Source organism: Phyllopteryx taeniolatus, chromosome 8, assembly GCF_024500385.1.
Source record: "Phyllopteryx taeniolatus isolate TA_2022b chromosome 8, UOR_Ptae_1.2, whole genome shotgun sequence".
Taxonomy (NCBI): domain Eukaryota; kingdom Metazoa; phylum Chordata; class Actinopteri; order Syngnathiformes; family Syngnathidae; genus Phyllopteryx; species Phyllopteryx taeniolatus.
The window spans coordinates 27274827-27294342 of NC_084509.1; the positions used below are offsets into that span (position 1 = coordinate 27274827).

A 19516-nucleotide genomic window follows, 5' to 3' on the forward strand; every position below is an offset into this window, starting at 1 on the left:
TGTAATATTCAGGCCTGAGAATCGCAATGGTGAACGTGCCACAGAAATGTGAGGAAAACTGTGCCAGAGAAATCGATAAAGAAGGTTTCAAATGGGCTCGGATGGAGAGAAACGTAACTATGAAGTTGCCAGGATTGCAGCGCATTCTGTAATGACAACTCGAGGGGAACACATTGGCAAGGTAAGTTTTCAGTTTCAAATTTATGTTGATCTTTAATATTCACTATCTTTTGACTTCAGTAGATGTGATATACTGCATATTTATTGTGTGTCTCTAGAGCTAATGAAAATGAAATCAATATTTTGTATTATTTTAACAGATTGACATACACGGTAAAGTGCTCTGTCAGTTGTGTTCTGAGACCTTCAATTATACTAGCAGAGGTGTCCAGACCCCTCCTGGAAGCCGTCACCTTATCGTGGTGGAGGGCTTTGTGTGTCCCAATGATCCTAGGAGCTAAGTTGTCTGGGGCTTCACGCCCCTGGCAGGGTCACCCATGGCAAACAGGTCCTAGGTGAGGGACCAGACAAAGCACGGCTCCAAAAACCACTATAAAGGCGCAGCCGAGGCGTAGAGGGGGTCCGGTTTGGTGGCCTCTGTATTGCATCTCTGCTTTTTGCAGATGATGCGGTTCTGTTGGCTTCATCAAGCCGTGATCTCCAACTCTCACCGGAGCGGTTCGCAGCCGAGTGTGTAGCGGCTGGGAATGAGAATCGGCAACTCCCGAGTCTGAGACCGTGGTCCTCAGTCGGAAAAGGGCGACGTGCCCTCTCCGGGTCAGGGATGAGATCCTACCCCAAGTGGAGGAGTTCAAGTATCTTTAGGTCTTGTTCACGAGTGAGGGAAGAATGGAACGCGAGATTGACAGGCGGATCGGTGCGGCGTCTGCAGTGATGCGGACTTCGTATTGGTTCGTTGTGGTGAAGAAGGAGCTAAGCCGAAAGGCGAAGCTCTCGATTTACCGGTGGATCTCCGTTCCTACCCTCACCTATGGTTGAATATTGTCTCTATGGTGTCTCAGTAAACGTGATTTCTCAAGCTTATCTACGTCACTAGCGAAGATTCCCGCCTACCTCACCGCTCCCGAGCCAGCGTTGTCGACATAACAAACGCGTGCTCTCACGACAGGGAGGCAACCAATCAGGAAAGGGGGCAGTCTTAGCCAAATATGGACAAAGCGGATACAAAACGGGGTCAAACAGAAGTAGCTGTCCTTCTCTGGATTAGAGAGTCAGGCTGTGGCGGTCGAAATACCCAAGATAAGGTTTTGTTTCTTTGTCACTTTGAATCTTGATTTTGGACTTTGTTCATTTTGTATTTAGATTTTCCAGGTGCCTTGGTTTCCTTTTTTGTTTTGTTTTTTGAGAATATAAATCTTTATATACATATGCAGGGGCTGAAATACGTATTTAACACATCACCCTTTTTCTCACTAAATATATTTCCAAAGTTTCTACTGACATGAAATTTTCACCAGATGTCGGGAACCACCCAATCCATACGTACAAAGGAAAGAACAAGTAAGATCATAAATTAAGTTGTGTGTACTAATGTGAAATGACACAGGGGAGAAGTATTCAACACGCCATCTGGTATTCCACCGTGCCGCCTTCCATACATACAAAGAAAGTAAAACAAATGAGCTCAGAAATTAAGTTACGTGAAATGACACCGGGAAAAAGTATTGAACACGCCAATTAGTATTTCTTGAATACTTTGCACAAAAGCCTTTGTTTGCAATGGCAGCTTCAAGACGCCTCCTCTATGGAGAAACTAGTCGCACGCATTGCTCTGGGGTGATTTTGGCCCATTCCTCCACACAAACGGTCTTCAAATCTTGATGTTTCCGTGGGCTTCTTTTATGGACCTTGAGTTTCAGGTCTTTTCATAGATTTTCAATTGGATTCAAGTCAGGTAATGGCTGGGTCATTCTAACGGCTTTATTTTTTTTTCTTTGAAACCAATTGAGAGTTTCCTTGGCAGTATGTTTTGGATCATTATCCTGCTTTATTGCCCATCCTCGTTTCATTTTTCGTCATCCTCGTAGATGGCAGCAGATTTTTGTCGAGAATGTCTCCGTACCTTTGTTCCTTCAATAACGTGAAGTTTACCAGTACCATTTGCTGAAAAGCAGCCCCACACCACCATGTTCCCAACTCCGAACCTCACTGTTGGTATGATGTTTTTAGGGTGATGTGCGGTGCCATTTCTCCTCCAAACCTGGTGTGCATTATGGCATCCAAACAGTTCAATTTTCCTCTTATCCGACCAGAATTTGAAATTTTCAGGGTAATAGCACCTTTGGAAGTATAGTGAGGAAAAGGAAGTATAGTGAGGAAAATGGTGACGAAAGTTATGTTCAAATGACGCCCCCCCCCCCCCTCCCCAGCTGCCATGGGGAGGAGTCAAGTGACTGCTGATGCCGTCAGGTTGCCATGGTTTCAGCCTTCCTCGGGCGCCTCACGCAGCCGCTAGAGACGAGCCGATTTGAATGTGGCCGCTGGTCTTTGCCGAACGATCGCCGAACCCGATTGAGGACTTGCCGACCGAAGGAGACGCGAGGAGGGATGGACGTGAGGAAGGAGACGTAGAAGGAGATAAGGTGGCGTAGGAAGGAGTGCAGGGGACACAGAAGGACGCAAAGCGCGCAAGGAGTCAAGGAGGCGTAGAAGGACTTATAGAAGGAGACACTGAAGGAAGGAAGGATGGAGAGAGTGTGAGTCTTGCGGTAAGCATCTTGAATGTTTTGTCATGTGAGGATTTTGCATTTTAATCTTTGCGTAAGAAGACAGGAAGGGAGAGAGGGAGTGGATTGGTCCTGCATGACGACAAGTCTCAGCCTTAAATAAATCAAGTGAACGTGACCTAACTCGAAGCACGTTCCCGTTTCCTCTCGTCCCTCTCGTTCGGAAGCATGACATCATGCTCCCCTGAGAGATGCTGCTGTTGCTAGGTTACGGCTGGCTGGCTGACTTCCTGTTCCATTTTGGGAGAGATGCTGAGAGGTGGCGGCGGTGTGGGGGAGGGGACGCGGTGATGTCGCCACGGTCAGGATACGAACGTGATGACGAACGCTGTGGAATTCGTAAATGGCGAAGGAGGTCCAGGAGAGAAGAATTGGATTTCATCCTCAAAACAATTGTCTCAAATCCTCTTTAATAATACGAGTATTGCATTCGCCTTATTTAGCGCTTTTCTCGGCACTCAAGGACGCTTTACAATTGCATTGCAATTGTGTAGCCACAGCTGCCCCGCAGGGGGCCGTCTGACGGAAGCATGGCTGCCATTCTGCGCCTACAGCCCCTCCGACCGCCACCAAACATCTGACCGCGATCATTCGTGGGCAAATGTGCCACAATTTTTGCTTGAATTCAATGGACATTGTGCTGCTCCTTTTGGTGTGTGCCTTGGCCACCTGAGGGCAGTATAACACAGACACAAGGATATACAGTAGTTGGACAAAACCGGGGCCGGTTTTGTCAGGTCCTGGTGTGCAAACTCAACCACTGATGCTTCAAGTTGGAGACACGCCCCCAGCCTCGAACGGTATCACGGTTTGGGAAAGCAAAACGACAGTCGTTAAGATGCCCGGCCGGCACAGAGGTCACTGCCGTCCCGTCAAGACGAGCCGCTGGGTGGAAACTCCCTCATTAAAGCTGGAATTTGCAGTTTTAAAAAAAACATGATAAAAGTGTCTCCATGACCTGACATTAAAATATTATTATATTAATATTATCAAGTCACGTACAATCATTTGTAAATATAAGAGCGGAGATCAACTTACCCGACGACTGTGTGAGAACGGTGATGTGATGTACGCGGAGGTTTTACAAGCTACAGCCATGCAGCCTTCTGCCGATAGCACACCGCCCACCATTTTAGTTTGTTTACTCTTCATTTGAAGTAGACAGCGGCCCAATTCCTTCTTTTTAACTTATAACCAGAGTTAAGTAATCCGGCCAGGAAACTAGAGCAGTGGTCTTTTGCGCGAGGTGCTTACGAGGTTGTTACGACTCAGGTGGTATGTTTTGAATTAGAATAAATGTACTCGTCTTGTCGCATGAACTGCTGAAGCCAGCTCGCTCGGATGGGGGGGGCCAAACGTCTTCTAAGACAAAAACAGAACAATTCGATGCCCTGAGAATGAAATGACCTGGATGAATGAGAAGTTTCACAGGCCCTCAAAGGGACCAGAACCCTCGGTCTTCTAACCCTTATCCATTCGGTCGTTGCGAACCTATTTGGATTCTAATTCCGTTTCCCAACAATGTTCCTCTGTGCTCAGGTCCTCCAGGAATGATGGCATCTCAAGAGGAGGGTTCAACCCTGCGCCGGTTCTTCCAATACGTGGAGGACCGCTGCCTTCAGGCGTACGACGACCTCGTCATCCAGAACGCCTCGGACATTTCCCGAGAGAGCGACCGCGTTCGGAACAATGCCAACTGGACCTACTTGCAGGAAAAAAAGCAGAAGAAGAAACGTCAAGGAGAGGCAATAAAAAGGTGAGCCGCATAGCGTACGTTCTCCTGAAGTCTCTTTCATCAATCAGCCATCCGTCTACCCGACGTAGTCCCTCAGGGCTCAGGGCTCGGTCCCCCTGTGATTGTTTGGTTGCTATGTTTTAGTTGTTTTCAGTTTCCTGGTTGTGTGGATGGGCGGAGCCTCTTGCGCATTACCGTCAGTCAGGTTTGTAAGGGAGTTAGTTGCCAGAATATTGTCTACTTTTATTTCGAACAACGTGAACAGGCATTTATCTTCTGCCTTATGCAACTGGCACCCCAGCATCTAAATAAAGACATCTTAGTCTTTAGTCTCACAGCAAAGCGAAACACCGAGAGAGGAGGAGACAGGAACAAGGTGACCTGTTTTATCCTCACACTGGAGCAGAATTCGGATGATGTTATAATTAACATAATAAACTGCGTGTTCACATTTGTATCTATGAGCTCGCTTGAGGAGGAAGAGTTCGGAACTTGTTAGCAGCTGCCAATCTGGTTGTATTCCGATGAAATTGTTCTCAGCGTCTCTCGACTTTTAGGGCGTCGCCATTTTTCCCGTGACAGACTCGAAGGGGGCCGTCGCGGTCGTCGAGTGTCATCCGAGCGCTTTCACGATGCATTTCTCTAGGACTGACGACGAGGCGGCCGGCGCAACGGACGTGGCGTATTGCGGAAAACATTTCCGGATGGGCTTCATGACCGTGCCGCCGCCGCAGGACCGCCTGCCCGCTCCCGGCCAGGCCTTCGGCGTCCGCTCTCAGTCCCTCACCTCGGTGGGCGCCGACGCCGCCGACGAGCGAAAACAACCGCCGCCCAAACCCAAGAGGGATCCCAACACCAAACTCAGCGGCAGCGCGGAGGCGCTTCATACGCAAACTCAGGAGCAAGATGAAGGTGAGCGCCGTTACGCCACCGTTTATGTCGTCGCCGTGTTCACCTTAGGACAAAGAGCATCGCAGACGAGCCGCAACAAACAGCTAGACAGTTGTAGTGCTGCGTGCCCGCCTCTCACTTCTGATCTCTGCCCCGGCGATCTTTCAAACCTCTCCCGGCAATCGTAGGTGCCCGTGGTCCCAGGCGGGCAGCCAAAAACCACACCTCTCTCTCTCTCCCTCCTCTTCTACTTTATAACCCAACGGGTCAAGGGAGACGGCCACCCCACACCGAGTGTCGGGTCTGCTCCAGCTTTCTTCCCAAGTCGGACTTTTTCCTTACCTTTGTCGCCTCGTGCTTGCTCGTATGGGGTTGAGTTGCTCTTGTAATTAAGCGCGCTTTTAGACCTGCTCCGTGTAGAAAACCTCTCTTGTGATATGCATCGATATGCATTGAAATTGAAATGATTCATGAGGCAAATCATCCTGTAAACAGCAGTTTGACAATACAGTTTCTACTAGGACGATTGACCCGCCTGACCGTGCCCACCTCGGCATTGCTTTTTTTTAGAACCGCTGAGATGTTTGTGTGCTTGCAGTTCACTTCCACGCGTGCAGTGAGGACTCGAAGAAGGCGCCTCCGCCCAAACCCAAACGCAACCCAAACACGCAGCTCAGCTCGTCCTTTGACGAATCCCACGTGGGTAACCATGGCAGCCACCAGACGGACACGCCGTCTTCGCAAAGTCGCTTTTGGGCTTCCCGAGACGATTCCGAGTCCGTTTACATCGAAATGACGGGAAACGTCCCCGTCAAAAGTCCGGACGATCAGAACGAGTCGGTGTACGAGGAAATGAAATACTCGGATTCCTGCTTGTCTCTGTGCCACATCCCTCAACCTTTTCCCAACCTGCTGACGCACCGGCCGCCGTTGCTTGTCTTCCCGCCGTTCCCCCCTCAGCGGTCCCCCAATTCGGACGAGTCTCCGCTGACCCCCGTAGACGTCACTCAGCTGTCTATGCTGGGGAAAAAGGCGGGGCTCGCGGAACATTCCAGAAGCTCCGCAAGGAGCAAAGACGAAGAAGAGTGGCCGCCCGCGTCCAACGTCACGTCTTCGGGTCGCTCGTCTGCGCCTCTTCCGTCCGGCCCGTACACGTCGTCTAGCTCCGCCCACAACGGGAACGCGCACCCGCGCAGCCAATCGGCGTGCCCCTCCCCCGTGAGCGCGGGCCACTCTCGGACGCCTTTGAGCCTGAAGAGACCGCCCCCCTACAACGCCTTGATGGCCGGCCGGCCCCCGGAGGGCGCGGGGACGAAGTACGGCAACTCGGCCGCGTCGCTGGACGACCTCACGGCGCCGCAAACGTCCGCCAACAAAGACTGGAGGAGCAGGCACAGCACTGAAGGTACGACACGGTCGGATGAGTACTGCTGCACTTCCTGAGTACCGTGCGATTTGCCGACGTGACGAGGTCGTACTTGATCACACGAAAAAGAATCGTTTACTATTTGCCGAACTGCTGCCTGTTGTAAAGCGAGATGAACTGAGTTCGCTCCCTCCATACGTCGCTCCTATTTGCGAGTCTTTGCTCGAAAGTCAAAACAAAAACAAAAAAACCTTCAAATGACTGCTCGTATATAGATTTGAATGTTAATGATGAGTAAGTTGTTTGGTTCATCCGTGTCGTCTGACAAATGTTGTACGAGCTCATCGTCAATCCGTGAGAAAGCAGCCCGCTGGGGCGCAGGGCCGAAGGCAGCGTTCACGTTTCCGTACCGCCGGCCGACGTCTGTCAAAAGGTCTGGCTGATTGACGGGGAGTCGCGAGAGTTGGAGATGATCGGGTAGAGCAGCAAAAACGGAGGGAAAGAAATTCACCCATTCAGCGAAGTGGCTTAATCATCAGTCCATCGCCGCAATTAGTCAGCTTTTCCAGGAGCTGGTTTCGCAACGGCTTGGCTAATGGCACATTCACGCAAATTCACACTCGTGAAAAGACCTCAAAATAGCAGCCCCCCATAAGTGATGACACCAAGGCGGATGCGATGATTGAAACATATTTTTTTAGAATACAGACTTGGTAGACTTCGGTAAACAGCAGCCCATGAAGAAGAATATAACAGACAGTTACGCTTTAGTTCCCCTTAGTTATAATGGAGAGGATCATAAAGCATCAACGCCATGCTTCTAGCATGTACGCAGTCATGAACCCATATTACATATACGACCGATTTTTGGATGATTCCTGATCCTGCTTTGCAGTCCAGAACCTCAGTTCCCAAACACTTCAGTTTGGGAACAGATTATTTTGGAGCTCACCAACAGTCTTCAAGTGTAATGAATACGATTTTGGAGACTTTCGATGGGAAGTACCTTGACATAACTGGGATTGTGAATTGCGAATCAACTTTTTGTTTGGTTTTGTTTTTCGGGGACAGAATTAAAGTGTTTGCGACAACTCGGTCGCTCGTCATCAACGTCGGGGGTGCCTTCGATGCCTTCAGCGCCGCAAGACCATCCCGCCCTCAGCCAGGTAACATGAACCAATGGGAAAAAGAAAATCTCCATTTTTTTTTCCACAGCTCCTGTTCATTCTCGTACTCTTTATAGACGAGAAGACAATGGACTGTTCGCCGTTAGCCCTAGCAGCTAACCAAGGAAAGAAATGTCACGTCAATTCGATTTCTATAGCACCAGTTCCCAACAGAATGCATCTTTTATCTGTCGCATCCTAATTAAGAAATAAATGATTATTATTGTCTCCATAAAGTCATCCACTATATTTTTTTGCTAGCCACACTAGCTACTGAACGTAAATTAGATGGAATAGAATGGCGTTTATTCTCACGATACACTTACGATACATACCCCAATTCCAATGTAGTTGGGACGTTGTGAAAATGAAAACCGAATACAATGATTTGCAAATCCTTTGCAATACGGGAGGAGACCCCGGGGACGACCCGGGACACGCCGGAGAGACTACGTCCTTTTGTTTGAAGCCACCCACTTTTCAAGTGAGCAAAAGTATTGGAACGGAGATGATTAAATGAACTTTAAGTGAATAACATTGAATATTTGGAGGCATAACCTTGACTTGGAATAAGTACATCGAGCCTGCCACACATTGACTTCACTGCAGCCTCTTTCAGTTTGTGTTTGTTGACCCAAAACACAATGTCAACACGACAAAGGACTTCATCAAGGGGGAAAAAGTGGAAGGTCTTCGAGTGGCCGAGTCAGTCACCGGCCCTAAACCCAATAGAGCATGCATTTTACAACCTGAAGAGGAGACTGAAGGGAGAAACCCACAGAAACAAACAAGAACTGAAAGAGGCTGCAGTAAAGGCCTGGAAAAGTGAAGAATGCAACATTCTGGTCAACTCAATAGGTCACAGGCTTGATGCAGTTCTTGCAAAGTAATGGTTATGCCAACAAATAATGAATGTTGTTCATTTAATAATGTCTGTTCCAATACTTTTGCTCACTTGAAAAGTGGGTGGCTTCAAACAAAAGCTGCTCTGTCGTTCGTCGTTTAACACATCGAGATGTAAATACCAGGACATGAAAGCTGCAATTCCGAACTTTTCCGATCTTTTGATCTGAAACCCAAATGTCCTCGGTATACAACAAAAACAAAGCCCTTCCGATACTTTTGGAGGGGATTGTATGTAAAACATACAAAAATAAAATAAGATGTAAAATATGCACAATGCAAGAAAATGACAAATAGAATTGTGGAATAAGTGGTAATATTGCACAGTACGTATATGGATGGTTGCACAATGTTCAAGTCACTTTCTATATTGCACAGTAGGTGGATAAAGCCAAGGTCAGGGGTCAGACTTAAAAACTCAACGTAAAGACCAGGAGGGCGGTAGACCATAACAACTCGTGGATGCTTTTACACCGTATGAGCTGGACGTGAGGACCTTAGAATCAACGGCTTTGGAATGATTGAAAAGGAGGTTTTGCTTTTGCATGTGCCAATAAAGCGGAGTTGACTTACGCCGTCTGCCAAATGTGCGGCGTTTGAGTGACGGGTGACCTTTGCTCCGCCCCTTAGATGCCGTGGCTGTGCGGAGACGCCACCATGATGGAGACGATTGAGAAGAAAAGAGTTTTGTGTCGCCAAATCAAAAGCCGCCAGCGAGCTGAAAAGAATCTCGGCAAACAGGACAACCTGCCCGCCGTGCCCGACTGGAGGAGGAAACAACCGCCGCCGTATTCCGCTCCGTCCACGGCGGCGGCGGTCTTGTGGGACACTGCCATCTAAGGAGCACCGCGCCCACCGCGATGTCTTCTGTCTGGCCCGACTTGTCTCGTGGCCACACAAAATGGGACCTCAATCACGTGCTCGCTGAGCACCCATTCTGAGCAGCAGGGGGCGCCGCGAAGCTGCTGCCCGTTGCTTCGGATAGGATTGCGGAGCACGTGCAGTGAACCGCCGCCCTTTGCGGGCATCCGGACCGAGCCCTGCCCCGAATAATAGAAATTGGCAAATGATTGACCCCTCCAAAAGAGGTTTGCAATTGAGTATAGATGCCACAAGATGGCAGCAGAGCACTTCAAGGGGAACTGAACCCCCAAAACTCATGAAGCAACAATACATTGTGTGCGCCAGCACTAGTCGAAACATGGCACTCGGTTTAATATTTAATATTGTGTTGGTGAAATAACAATTAAACGGAATAATTCATCAACGTAAGCGGGGCGCCATGTTGGACACGCTCTGTTCTTTCTCCACATTCTGAACCGACTGAAAGTGTTGCAAATAGCTTGGGAACGACTCGTGAACGTGCTCGTGTCTGAGAAGCCGTGTCGAACTGCGCCTCTTCCCAAAATGGATCGCGCAGCCGCCACCGAGGTGCGTGCGTGCGTGTGTGCGTGCGTGCGTGCGCATTCATATCCGACATTTTGTGTCTCGCTTCGCTTGCGGCTCGAAGACATTTGAAAAAGAGTTTGGCGGGATGATGCCACCAAAGTCAGGGTCGCGCGAGCGCAGAGTGACGTGGACGACTACCGCCAGCGTCGTATTCATGATACCTTTTTTTTTATAGAGTGCCAATGTGTGTGTGTTTTAGCAATTGAACCTGATTTTGGGGTTGTGCCGCAAAGGTATATGCTAGCAAGAAAAGGTATAGTATCAACTTGAACGATGCCAGATGCTAGCTTCAAGTAAACAGCAGCTGATGAGGGAGATATACATATTTTGACATCTTTGGTTTAGTTCCCCTTTAAAATGGGGAGGATCATAAAGCATCAACACTATGCTTCGAGCGTGTACACAATCATGAACCCACGGTACATAAACGACTGCGTTCAGCAGTAAAATGCCACGACAAACAAACCACCTTCACGTGATTCTCGTCAATAGTCGTAGGTAGCATGCTAGCCTAAGCAATAGGCTAGCACAAACTGGCGGGACGAACACTTGCATCATACACACGGTGTATTATTATCTCATCAAACTCACTCTTGTGCATTTACGCACGAGAGTAAAATGACAGGGAACAGGCGAAGTCGACGACACGGGCTTTTAGTAGATGCAACGGCAAAGAAGACAAAAGGAACTTTCACTTTGTGCACGAGGAGCGCCGACAAAACGGGACGTTTGCCATGCGGATGCAAAACACCTGTGAATCAAAAACAAAACAAACAAAGTCGAACGTTGTTGCTTTGGCCAGAACCCCAAATCAGCAAATAAGAGGATTAGTCCCCCACCCCAAAAATAAAGATGTATATATATACAATAATCCATTTGTATAGCTGGAAATCATATTTTCTTACGCAGATGGTCAGGAAACGCCAACGGCGATGGAGAGAAATCCAAGCGTGTTTGCTTAGCATTGCTAACAGCAATGTAAGGCTGCACCTAACGATTTTGAATAATCGATTAAACGCTCGATTCTTTTTTGGATTCATTCAATAAAGTCTTAATTTGATTGAAGAACAGGACATTATTTCAAAGTTACCATGCAGAAAATGTACAAACGTGAATTGATTCGGATTCCGTTCCTGGTTTGGTCTGTAACAGCCGTCACAAAATCGGCAAAAAATATGGAGCTGTTTTCCCAAGTAAAAGCAGATGTTTGCAAATGTCTTATTTAGAAAAAACAACAACAACGGCAAAGATAATCACCCTGCTTTCTTGGAGGATGACAGAAATCGGAGAAGATTTACTGTTCAGAGACTGAAATCACGAGATTTGGACAATTTGACATGAAACAAGGTCTCTGTGTGATTAACGTGATCAACCATTAGTTGTCGACGAATCGATTAATAATTGCACCTCTACTTCAGTGTTCATCTTATTTGTATTTGGAGTTATTGTGATTGATTGTGTTTGGGTTGCAACAATTACAGCCCGTCGTAGGATTGAATCTGAATTGGAACCGAGACGACAAATGGACAAGGGCACAAACACGCCGACACGCACGGATCTCTAAAAACAAACATTTCATTTGGACTTGGACTGTATTTCATTTGATCGTGCTATCTATGTTTGTCTTAGGAAATGCTAAAAAAAAAAAAAAAAAATGTCGATTCCTTTATCGCTAAGATGTTAAAAATATAAAGAAACGTTGGCGTGAAGATCTTTGATTGACGGGAACCGAATCTTTAAGAGCCTATCACGACCTTGCTGGGAAAAAACAAAAGTGGTATGCCGGGGCATCAACCGGAGGTCTACGTACCGTGACGTATTACGTTATCGTGGCGTAACAGTCTGCGCAATTGTCAAAGTATTTTCGATCATTTTTCATTCCGGATATGCGCAAGTGGTTGAAAATGCTATAAATAGTGTCGTCTGCAAAAATTGGATGCGAAAGCGCCGCCGGACAGATGGAGGCGCTTTTTGGAGAGCGCAGTATGGCGCTCATCGGCGCACTTGCTACAATTTGGACCCACGTCAGGCCCAAGAGGATTTCCTGGGTAAGGTAACCACTCGACTTGTCCTGATGTGGTTGAATTGGAATTTGGATGAAAATGAACAATAACTAACACATTTAAAAAAAAATAAAATCAAATACCTGTGAAGTCGACTTCTAAAACAGGTTGGCGCAAAATGTCTGCCTCGAAGCTCTGCCCGGAACCACGTTTGTGCCACCGTCCGTGTTTCACCCGGACATTTGTTGCAGACGCACGTAATGTTGGGCCACTGATAAACTTTGCCAAAAACGGCAGAGGAGCATCTGTAAGTGACTTTTAAGTCACTGCTAGATGTGTAATGTACATAAAACATAATGCGTGAGAGAGCTGAGTGCTGCTTAGTGTTTTGTTTTGTTTTTTTAAGCTAAAATGCTAATCCCGATTGCTAACTCTTTAGCATCCGCTGATTTTGTCTCAAGTTCTGTCCACTGAATTGATACCATAAACTCAGTACCAATAAATGCAGTTTAAGGATCGATGGGGGGCGATTACTCTTACTCAATGGAATCGTCGATAGACTAGTTGATTGTAAAACGATTGCTTCATGGCAAGAGGGAAGAAGGAAGGAAATCGTCTCCGGTAGTTGGAGCCGCTCTACATTTGTATCGTCACTCTTTGACCTTTAATTCCTGCGTTTGAAACCAGATATCTGTACTTCCTACTCCTTAGCTTGTCAAAATATTTTGATGTGAGGCTAAAAACCGCAAACGTTCCCTTGAAATCTCCTGGTTGCCTTGACGGGCGTCATTGCAACATTCAACCGAAAGAGGGCACCATTGTAGCACAAACAATGAGGGATCCCCTCGGAGGAGCTGGACGAAGTGGCTGGGGAGAGAGGGAAGTCTGGGCGTCCCTGCTGAGGCTGCTGCCCCCGCGACCCGACCTCGGATAAGCGGTAGAAAATGGATGGATGGATAGTGTATTCATATGTTGTAATATTTTTCACATTTTTGTGTGTGTATGTTGCACGATTAAAGGAGCAAGTCTATTCTACCAAACCAACGACTTTGGGAGAACTTGAAGGGCGAATACGAGAAGTTAGGTCTTCCATCCCACAAGAGTTCCTCGTGAAATCAGTTGATGCGGTGACGCTGGCACCCATATCCAACTTGAAATAAAACTCATGTTCATTTCTTGTCAGAATTATAGTTCAGAAATAAATGACTTAAATGACTTAGTACTTAAAAATAGGGAGTTACTTTTCAATCACGTGGTATATGATTAATTGATACAAATATGCTAAAAGCTCGTTTTGAACATGAATGAAGCCAAAACATGGCGGCTCTGCGGTCGAGGTTTAGCTGTCTGCTGCAATTCTTGTTTTCCAAAAAGGTCAATTGTGCTATGAGGCCAACTGTACTGTATTGTTTGATTATTTGTCTACATGTGTTGCGCCATCATTTGTGTTCAAATATGCCTTGCTTAAAGGGTGATAGCACTGCAACTGTCCAGGCTAATTGTTAGCTTGTCTATGGCATTTTTGTATCGTTTGTTAGCATGAAGCTAAATGGACTTTTTGAGTTTCAAGCTTTTTTTTTTTTTGTTTGTTTTTTTTTTGCTCTCCGGATTTTGCCCGCTTTGTGTGTCCTCTCTGTGAAAAGCGCCGCTTACTGACGCACACACAAATGCAGCTAACCACATCCACCAGTGCTGTTGTACTCTGCCCGCCCCAACGGATGGCAGCTGCGTTCGTTAACCCGTCGCCGCTCGCACGTTGCCACACACTAACCGCACGTGTGCGCGCGCACACACACACACACACACACATGTACAGTGAGCAGTTATATGTCGTTAACTGCTGAGATGATTAAGGTGAGGACATCGATGCCGTTAAAGCCGCTCACTTATCAACACATCCGCACACGCACACACACACACACACGCGCGCGTACAGAGTCATGATGACAATGAGGTGTGTATTGCAGAATAATCCATAATTCCCCAAATAATAATGTGGGGATTATGTTGAAAGAAGGAATGTCTTCTTAACAGCCGGAAACGCACGCTTGAATATTGCATCATCATACAAGCAGCTGTGTGTGTGTGTGTGTGTGTGTGTGTGTCTTTTTGTCATTATGTATTTGTGCGTGTCACCAGATTCCAGAAAACAGGAAAGCGTTTGGCGGGAAAATTGTAGCTGGGGAGGTTGGTTCTTTTGTCAAAACATAATCCAGTGCAGGCCCGTTTGGCCGACCTCGCGACCTCGCGCCCTCGCACGCAGTTCGGCCTGTGTCGTCGTGGAGGAAGTGGGCCCGCCTGCTGGCGCTCTTCAAAGGGAGAAGTGACGTGAGGAGGGGAAGTGTGTGTGAAGCTCACAACGACACGCACACACATGCGCAATATTAGACAGAAGCGCTAAAGATAGTCCTCAGCGCGCACTTCATTAACTACAGTGCCTAATGTTGTATATAATATTAGCGTGTATAGATTTAGGGCCATTTTGATCCGATTGAATCAATATCGGTGAAGACACGGCCCGAGCCGAAGCGTCGGGCTGAGGCAGCCATTTTGCATTTACACAAAAGCAGACGGCAAAATGACGAGGAGGGTCGCTTTTTGGCAGATTTTTTGCTATTCGCGGTCGAACTCGGTCGGCGTCCACTGCAGCAATCAATACAAAATCAATATACGGTCAGTACATGACCGGCGTTTGTGGATAAAAGAGGGACGACGCCAGGCCGAAAGCTAGCGTAGCGGCCGCCGGTGCGCGCAGCTCGGGTAGAGCGACGGAAAAAGCCGAATTTTCAAATGATGAATTTTGTCGACGGCGAAGGATCGCCAATCGCGGCTGCGTCGCCGTGACGACCTGCCAATGGGCCCATCCTTCCGGACAATCGATCAATCGATGTGACCTTCGCACCTTAGCCACAAAAAAAACAAAAATAACACATGAAGTCATTTTTTTTTGCATCATAAAACATCATAGCGTGTAAAACGTCATCAAATGTAAAGCGAAGTGTAACTTCATAGCAAGTTAAGACACTATGACATCATAACGACGCAATCTTTTCCGCAATTGGTTCGCTTTGGTCAAACGACTTCAACAGCAGCGTGCTCTTTACGAGTCCCGCATGGTGCGCGCGCATGTGCGACAACGTGGGCCAGCGCGTGGCCAACGGGCCACTTGTCCAATAAAGGGGGCGCGCGGGGGGGCAAGGGGGGTCACCGGCTACTATTACCGTAGTCGTAATAGTAGTTCAGTAGCACTTGTGGTGTCGTAGTATTTGTATCATGTATAGTAGTGTTGGTAAACTATGTCGTTGTCATGAGGTGCTCTACAGAAGAAGAATCACCACAACACAGTGTGGAGTTCCTCAGGGCTCCTTAGTAGGACCTCACAGTTCACACCAGCACGTACAATGCTGCGCGAGTACGCACGCGCACACCGTGTACGAGTGATAACAAGTGTCAGTTGTGTTTTGCTGTTTTGCATCCACGTCGCCTTCAAATGTTGCCGTCGTTCCTGGAAGCGAGCGGGAAGAAGCTGTCAGACGGGTCGTCGGTGTGACTCCATCACACGCGCGGTGTTTGCCAACTTGGAAAGCGCTAATATCGGCCCGCTCCTCCCTAGCTAAACAGTGACTGCAAAATGCCGCGGTATGGCGGATCGTCCACGATGGAAAATTTGCGAAGCAGCAAAAGCAAGTTGACGCGCGATACAGCGGCGTCAGAAGAGGAGCTTCCTCACGCCCGCATCTGGACAGGATAAACGAGGTCTCTAAACGATGAATTCAGCATCAAAATATGAATTTGATCATCAATGAGTTGTCAGTTGTTGCAGCTCCAATCGATTTCGTCCAAGAGTTGAAGTTGGAAAGGACCGGGTCGGCCCAAAATCCACCCTTGGGAATTTTACCAGTTGGACGCGGAGCCCGCCCCCGGGGGTCCTGGGTGGGCGGGGGCTCGCGTTTCATGTCCCACCCACCAACTATTTAAGCAGATGGTGGAGGAACTCCAGTCCCGGAGACGCGTCGCGCGTGCTGCCGCCAGCCCCCGCCGCCCCACGCGGGACCCCGCGCCTCCGAAGAGAAGGAACCCCGACCGTCCGGCGTGGACCCCAAACATGCCCTCCGACTTCCTCACGGCCTTCTTGGAAGTGGACCCGGACTTGTGCGAGGTGAGCGGCGGTGGCGGCAAATCCTTTTCTCCTTTTTCGCCCGGCGGCCGACTTTGAAACGTCGCAAATGTTTCCGAGGACCGTCGTCGTGGAACGGAACGACGGCGCGTTGCTGGAACGATTCAAACGTTTGTGAGGAAGAAAGTCGGAATCAAGTTGTGTTTCCTTCAAGAACAAAAACTGTCCTGTTTGGGAATGAAGGGATGGAAATGTAAAAATAGGTTTTGACACGATTAATCCAAAAATAATCAACATATTAGTCAGTTATTAAAGTTATTGTTAATTGCAGCCCTAAAGGTAACAGATTCATACTTTGTATAAAAATACATTTGTAATGTGAGGAGAATAAAGTTGTGTATTTGCAAGATTTTTGGGGGGAATATTGACAAGAGCAAAAATGTATTTTGTTGGAGGGGAGAAGTTTTATGTAAAGTTGTCATTTTATGATATTGATGACACTCTAAATTGCCCGTAGGTGTGACTGTGAGTGCGAATGCTTGTTTGTTTGTATGTGCCCTGCGATTGGCCGGCGACCAGTTCAGGGTGTGCCCCGCCTCCTGCCCGATGATAGCTGGGATGGGTTCCAGCACGCCCGCGACCCGCGGGAGGAGAAGCACGACAGTCTCGAATCGGGCGGCACGGTGGAAACGGTTCTGAGGACCGGGGTTCGAATCCCGGCTTTTCTCCGGGCACTCCGGTTTCCTCCCACATCCCCAAAACATGCGTGGTAGGTTCATTGAAGACTCTAAATCGCCCGATGGTTGTTTGTTTCTCTTTGCCCTGCGATTGGCTGGCGACCGGTTCAGGGTGTACCCCGCCTCTCACCCGAAGATAGCCGGGATGGGCTCCAGCACGTCCGCGGAACGGAAGATGAAGATGAATGAATGAAAGTCTCGAATCAAACAGTTTTCAATGAATTTGATAATCGATGAGTCGTTGATGAATGTATTGATCCTGTTGCACGTCCAAATCAGTTGCTATCAGCAGCGTACGAGAGGCCTCACGCTGTCTCGCTCTTCTTTGGTTTTCAGAACTTCGTCGGTCCGGGCCTGTCGGAGGCGTCGGCCTGCGGCCTCCGCCGCCACCGCTCCCTTTGCCCCGTCGCCCCGCCCGACTCCAAGTTCGCCGACACCGGGCCGTGGGCCGGGTGGCCGCGATGGCGGCGGGAGGGTCGGCTTCCGCGCTCGCTGCTCAGCCGCATCCCCTTCAGGACGGACCGCTCGGTCAGCGTCCCCGCGGACGACGAGGCGCCGCCGGGCCCGTACGTAGCCGACCCGACCTCCGGGCCGGCGCCACCCTCGCCGCGGGTCTCGGCGCGCTACAAGACGGAACTGTGCCGCACCTTCGAGGAAAGCGGCGTCTGCAAGTACGGCGCCAAGTGCCAGTTTGCGCACGGGGCGGACGAGCTGCGAGGTCTGAGCCGCCACCCCAAGTACAAGACGGAGCCGTGCCGCACCTTCCACACCGTCGGCTTCTGCCCGTACGGCGCCCGCTGCCACTTTGTCCACAACGCCGAGGAGCTGCTCGAGGCGAGGGCCGGGCCGCCGCCGCCGCCGCCTCTGCGCCACAGCCTCAGCTTCGCGGGTTTCTCGTCCGTAGACGATGCGCGGCCTTCGCCCCGGCGGTCGCCGCCGCTCTTGGCCCTGTCGTCCTCGGCCTCACTCTCGGGGAGCCCGGAGCTCCTCTCGCCCCCCTTCCCGAAGCCGGGGCTTCTCCGCCCTTTCCCCAACGCTTTCTCCGCCGCCACCGAGCTGGCCGGAGAAAAGGACTTCGCCAACGACGCCGACTTCGTTCTCCGTTTCTTCGCCGCCGACGACCGAGCGGACGCCGGGCGCCCCGCTCCGGCCCCCGGACGCCTCCCGCGCCGCGCCCCTCCCGAGACGCCGGCCGCCCTCCTCGGGCCCCCCGGCCTCCGGCGCTGCTCCTCGACCGACTCGCTCTCCGAGGAGGGCTACGCCTCGTCCTGCTCCCTGAGCTCCGGCTGCGGCGGCGCCGAGTCTCCGGGTTGCGAGGGGCGCCGCCTGCCCATCTTCAGCCGCCTGTCCGCCACCGACGAGTAGACCCGGCCGGAACTTGTCAAAGCGCACGGTCGCAACAGCTGTAGCGCTGCTCGCCCTTTTGCTCTCGTCCTCGTGTCTGCTGCCGTATACCGGGCTGTCGCCCCCTGCTGGAGGTTCTGCAGAACTTCCTGCCGTCAGCTTTAAGAAAGACGGGACAGGCTAACTAGAGTGCTGCTAACTAGCATGAGTGCACCCGCTGATATTGGCTGTTTTTATATCAAGTGTGTTCGGAATGCTGAAGAAAAGCTTGAATTTTCTTTGGTTGAAGAATTTTGCTGCTTGCTAACTGCTAACAGGTTAGCACGCTAACTTTGTGATTGGCAGGTCAAAGTTGAAATAAAACCATTTTTGTTTTCTTTACCAGGAAGCCATCTGTCTTACATTCTACTTAAATTAAAAGGCTTATTTATTTCTTTGTGTCCCTTCAAAGTAAAGGCTATATTATTTTGTGGTTTGATGATGATGAGCTCGTGTAATTTAAGCGCAGTTGTTTACACATTTTTGAGTTCTTTATTTTAATATATTGTTGTTCATGGTACTTTAAAAATAAATGTTCTTAAGAAAAAAACACGTGACTCACTTTGGTGTTTTATTTTGGAAAGTATTGAGAATTAATGAAGACTGTCAAGGTTTTGTGTTTTATTTTGGAGGATACCAAGAATACAAAAAAAAGACTCTTTATTTAAACATTAAAGACTATTTATTTAAACATTAAATGTCACTTTTACTTTGCAAAATCAATATTACAAAATTACAACTATGAAAACTCAGTTACCCAACCTTCAAAAATGCAACCCCAATTCCAATGAAGTTGGGACGTTGTGTTAATCATAAATCAAAACAGAATACAATGATTTGCAAATCATCTTCAACCTATATTTCATTGAATACACTACCAAGACAAGATATTTCATGTTCAAACTGACAAACCTCATTGTTTTTAGTAAAAAAACCATGAACTTAGAATTTGATGGCTGCAACACGTTGGGAATGGTGGCAAAAAAAGAGTGAGAAAGTTGAGGAATGCTCATCAAACA

General features: G+C 48.7%; 2 protein-coding genes across 3 annotated transcripts; both read left to right on the forward strand.

Annotated features, from left to right (window-relative positions):
• nyap2a (neuronal tyrosine-phosphorylated phosphoinositide-3-kinase adaptor 2a) lies at positions 1–11111 on the forward strand. 2 transcript variants are annotated; one of them, XM_061782623.1, is made up of 7 exons: positions 1–181; positions 2391–2729; positions 4287–4503; positions 5129–5394; positions 5972–6778; positions 7811–7905; positions 9439–11111. In XM_061782623.1, the coding sequence occupies exons 3-7, from the start codon at positions 4298–4300 to the stop codon at positions 9646–9648; spliced, it is 1584 nt and encodes a 527-aa protein (XP_061638607.1). In that variant the 5' UTR covers positions 1–181; positions 2391–2729; positions 4287–4297; the 3' UTR covers positions 9649–11111. The 2 variants fall into 2 exon arrangements, with proteins under 2 accessions (XP_061638607.1, XP_061638608.1); XM_061782624.1 differs by lacking the exon at positions 2391–2729.
• Positions 11112–16042: 4931 nt separating this feature from the next.
• Positions 16043–18479, forward strand: sb:cb81 (mRNA decay activator protein ZFP36L1-like). Its single transcript, XM_061782456.1, has 2 exons — positions 16043–16419; positions 17451–18479. Exons 1-2 carry the CDS (start codon positions 16243–16245, stop codon positions 18477–18479), a joined length of 1206 nt encoding a protein of 401 aa, XP_061638440.1. The 5' UTR covers positions 16043–16242.
• The last annotated feature ends 1037 nt before the right edge of the window (positions 18480–19516 follow it).

Bases quoted from the DNA above. Each gene is read 5' to 3' on its own strand.
- nyap2a (XM_061782623.1), top strand. From the start codon at position 4,298: ATGATGGCATCTCAAGAGGAGGGTTCAACCCTGCGCCGGTTCTTCCAA. The intron at 4,504-5,128 runs GTGAGCCGCATA...GCATTTCTCTAG, and splicing joins CAAGGAGAGGCAATAAAAAG to GACTGACGACGAGGCGGCCG. The intron at 7,906-9,438 runs GTAACATGAACC...TCCGCCCCTTAG, and splicing joins ACCATCCCGCCCTCAGCCAG to ATGCCGTGGCTGTGCGGAGA.
- sb:cb81 (XM_061782456.1), top strand. From the start codon at position 16,243: ATGGTGGAGGAACTCCAGTCCCGGAGACGCGTCGCGCGTGCTGCCGCC. The intron at 16,420-17,450 runs GTGAGCGGCGGT...TTTGGTTTTCAG, and splicing joins TGGACCCGGACTTGTGCGAG to AACTTCGTCGGTCCGGGCCT.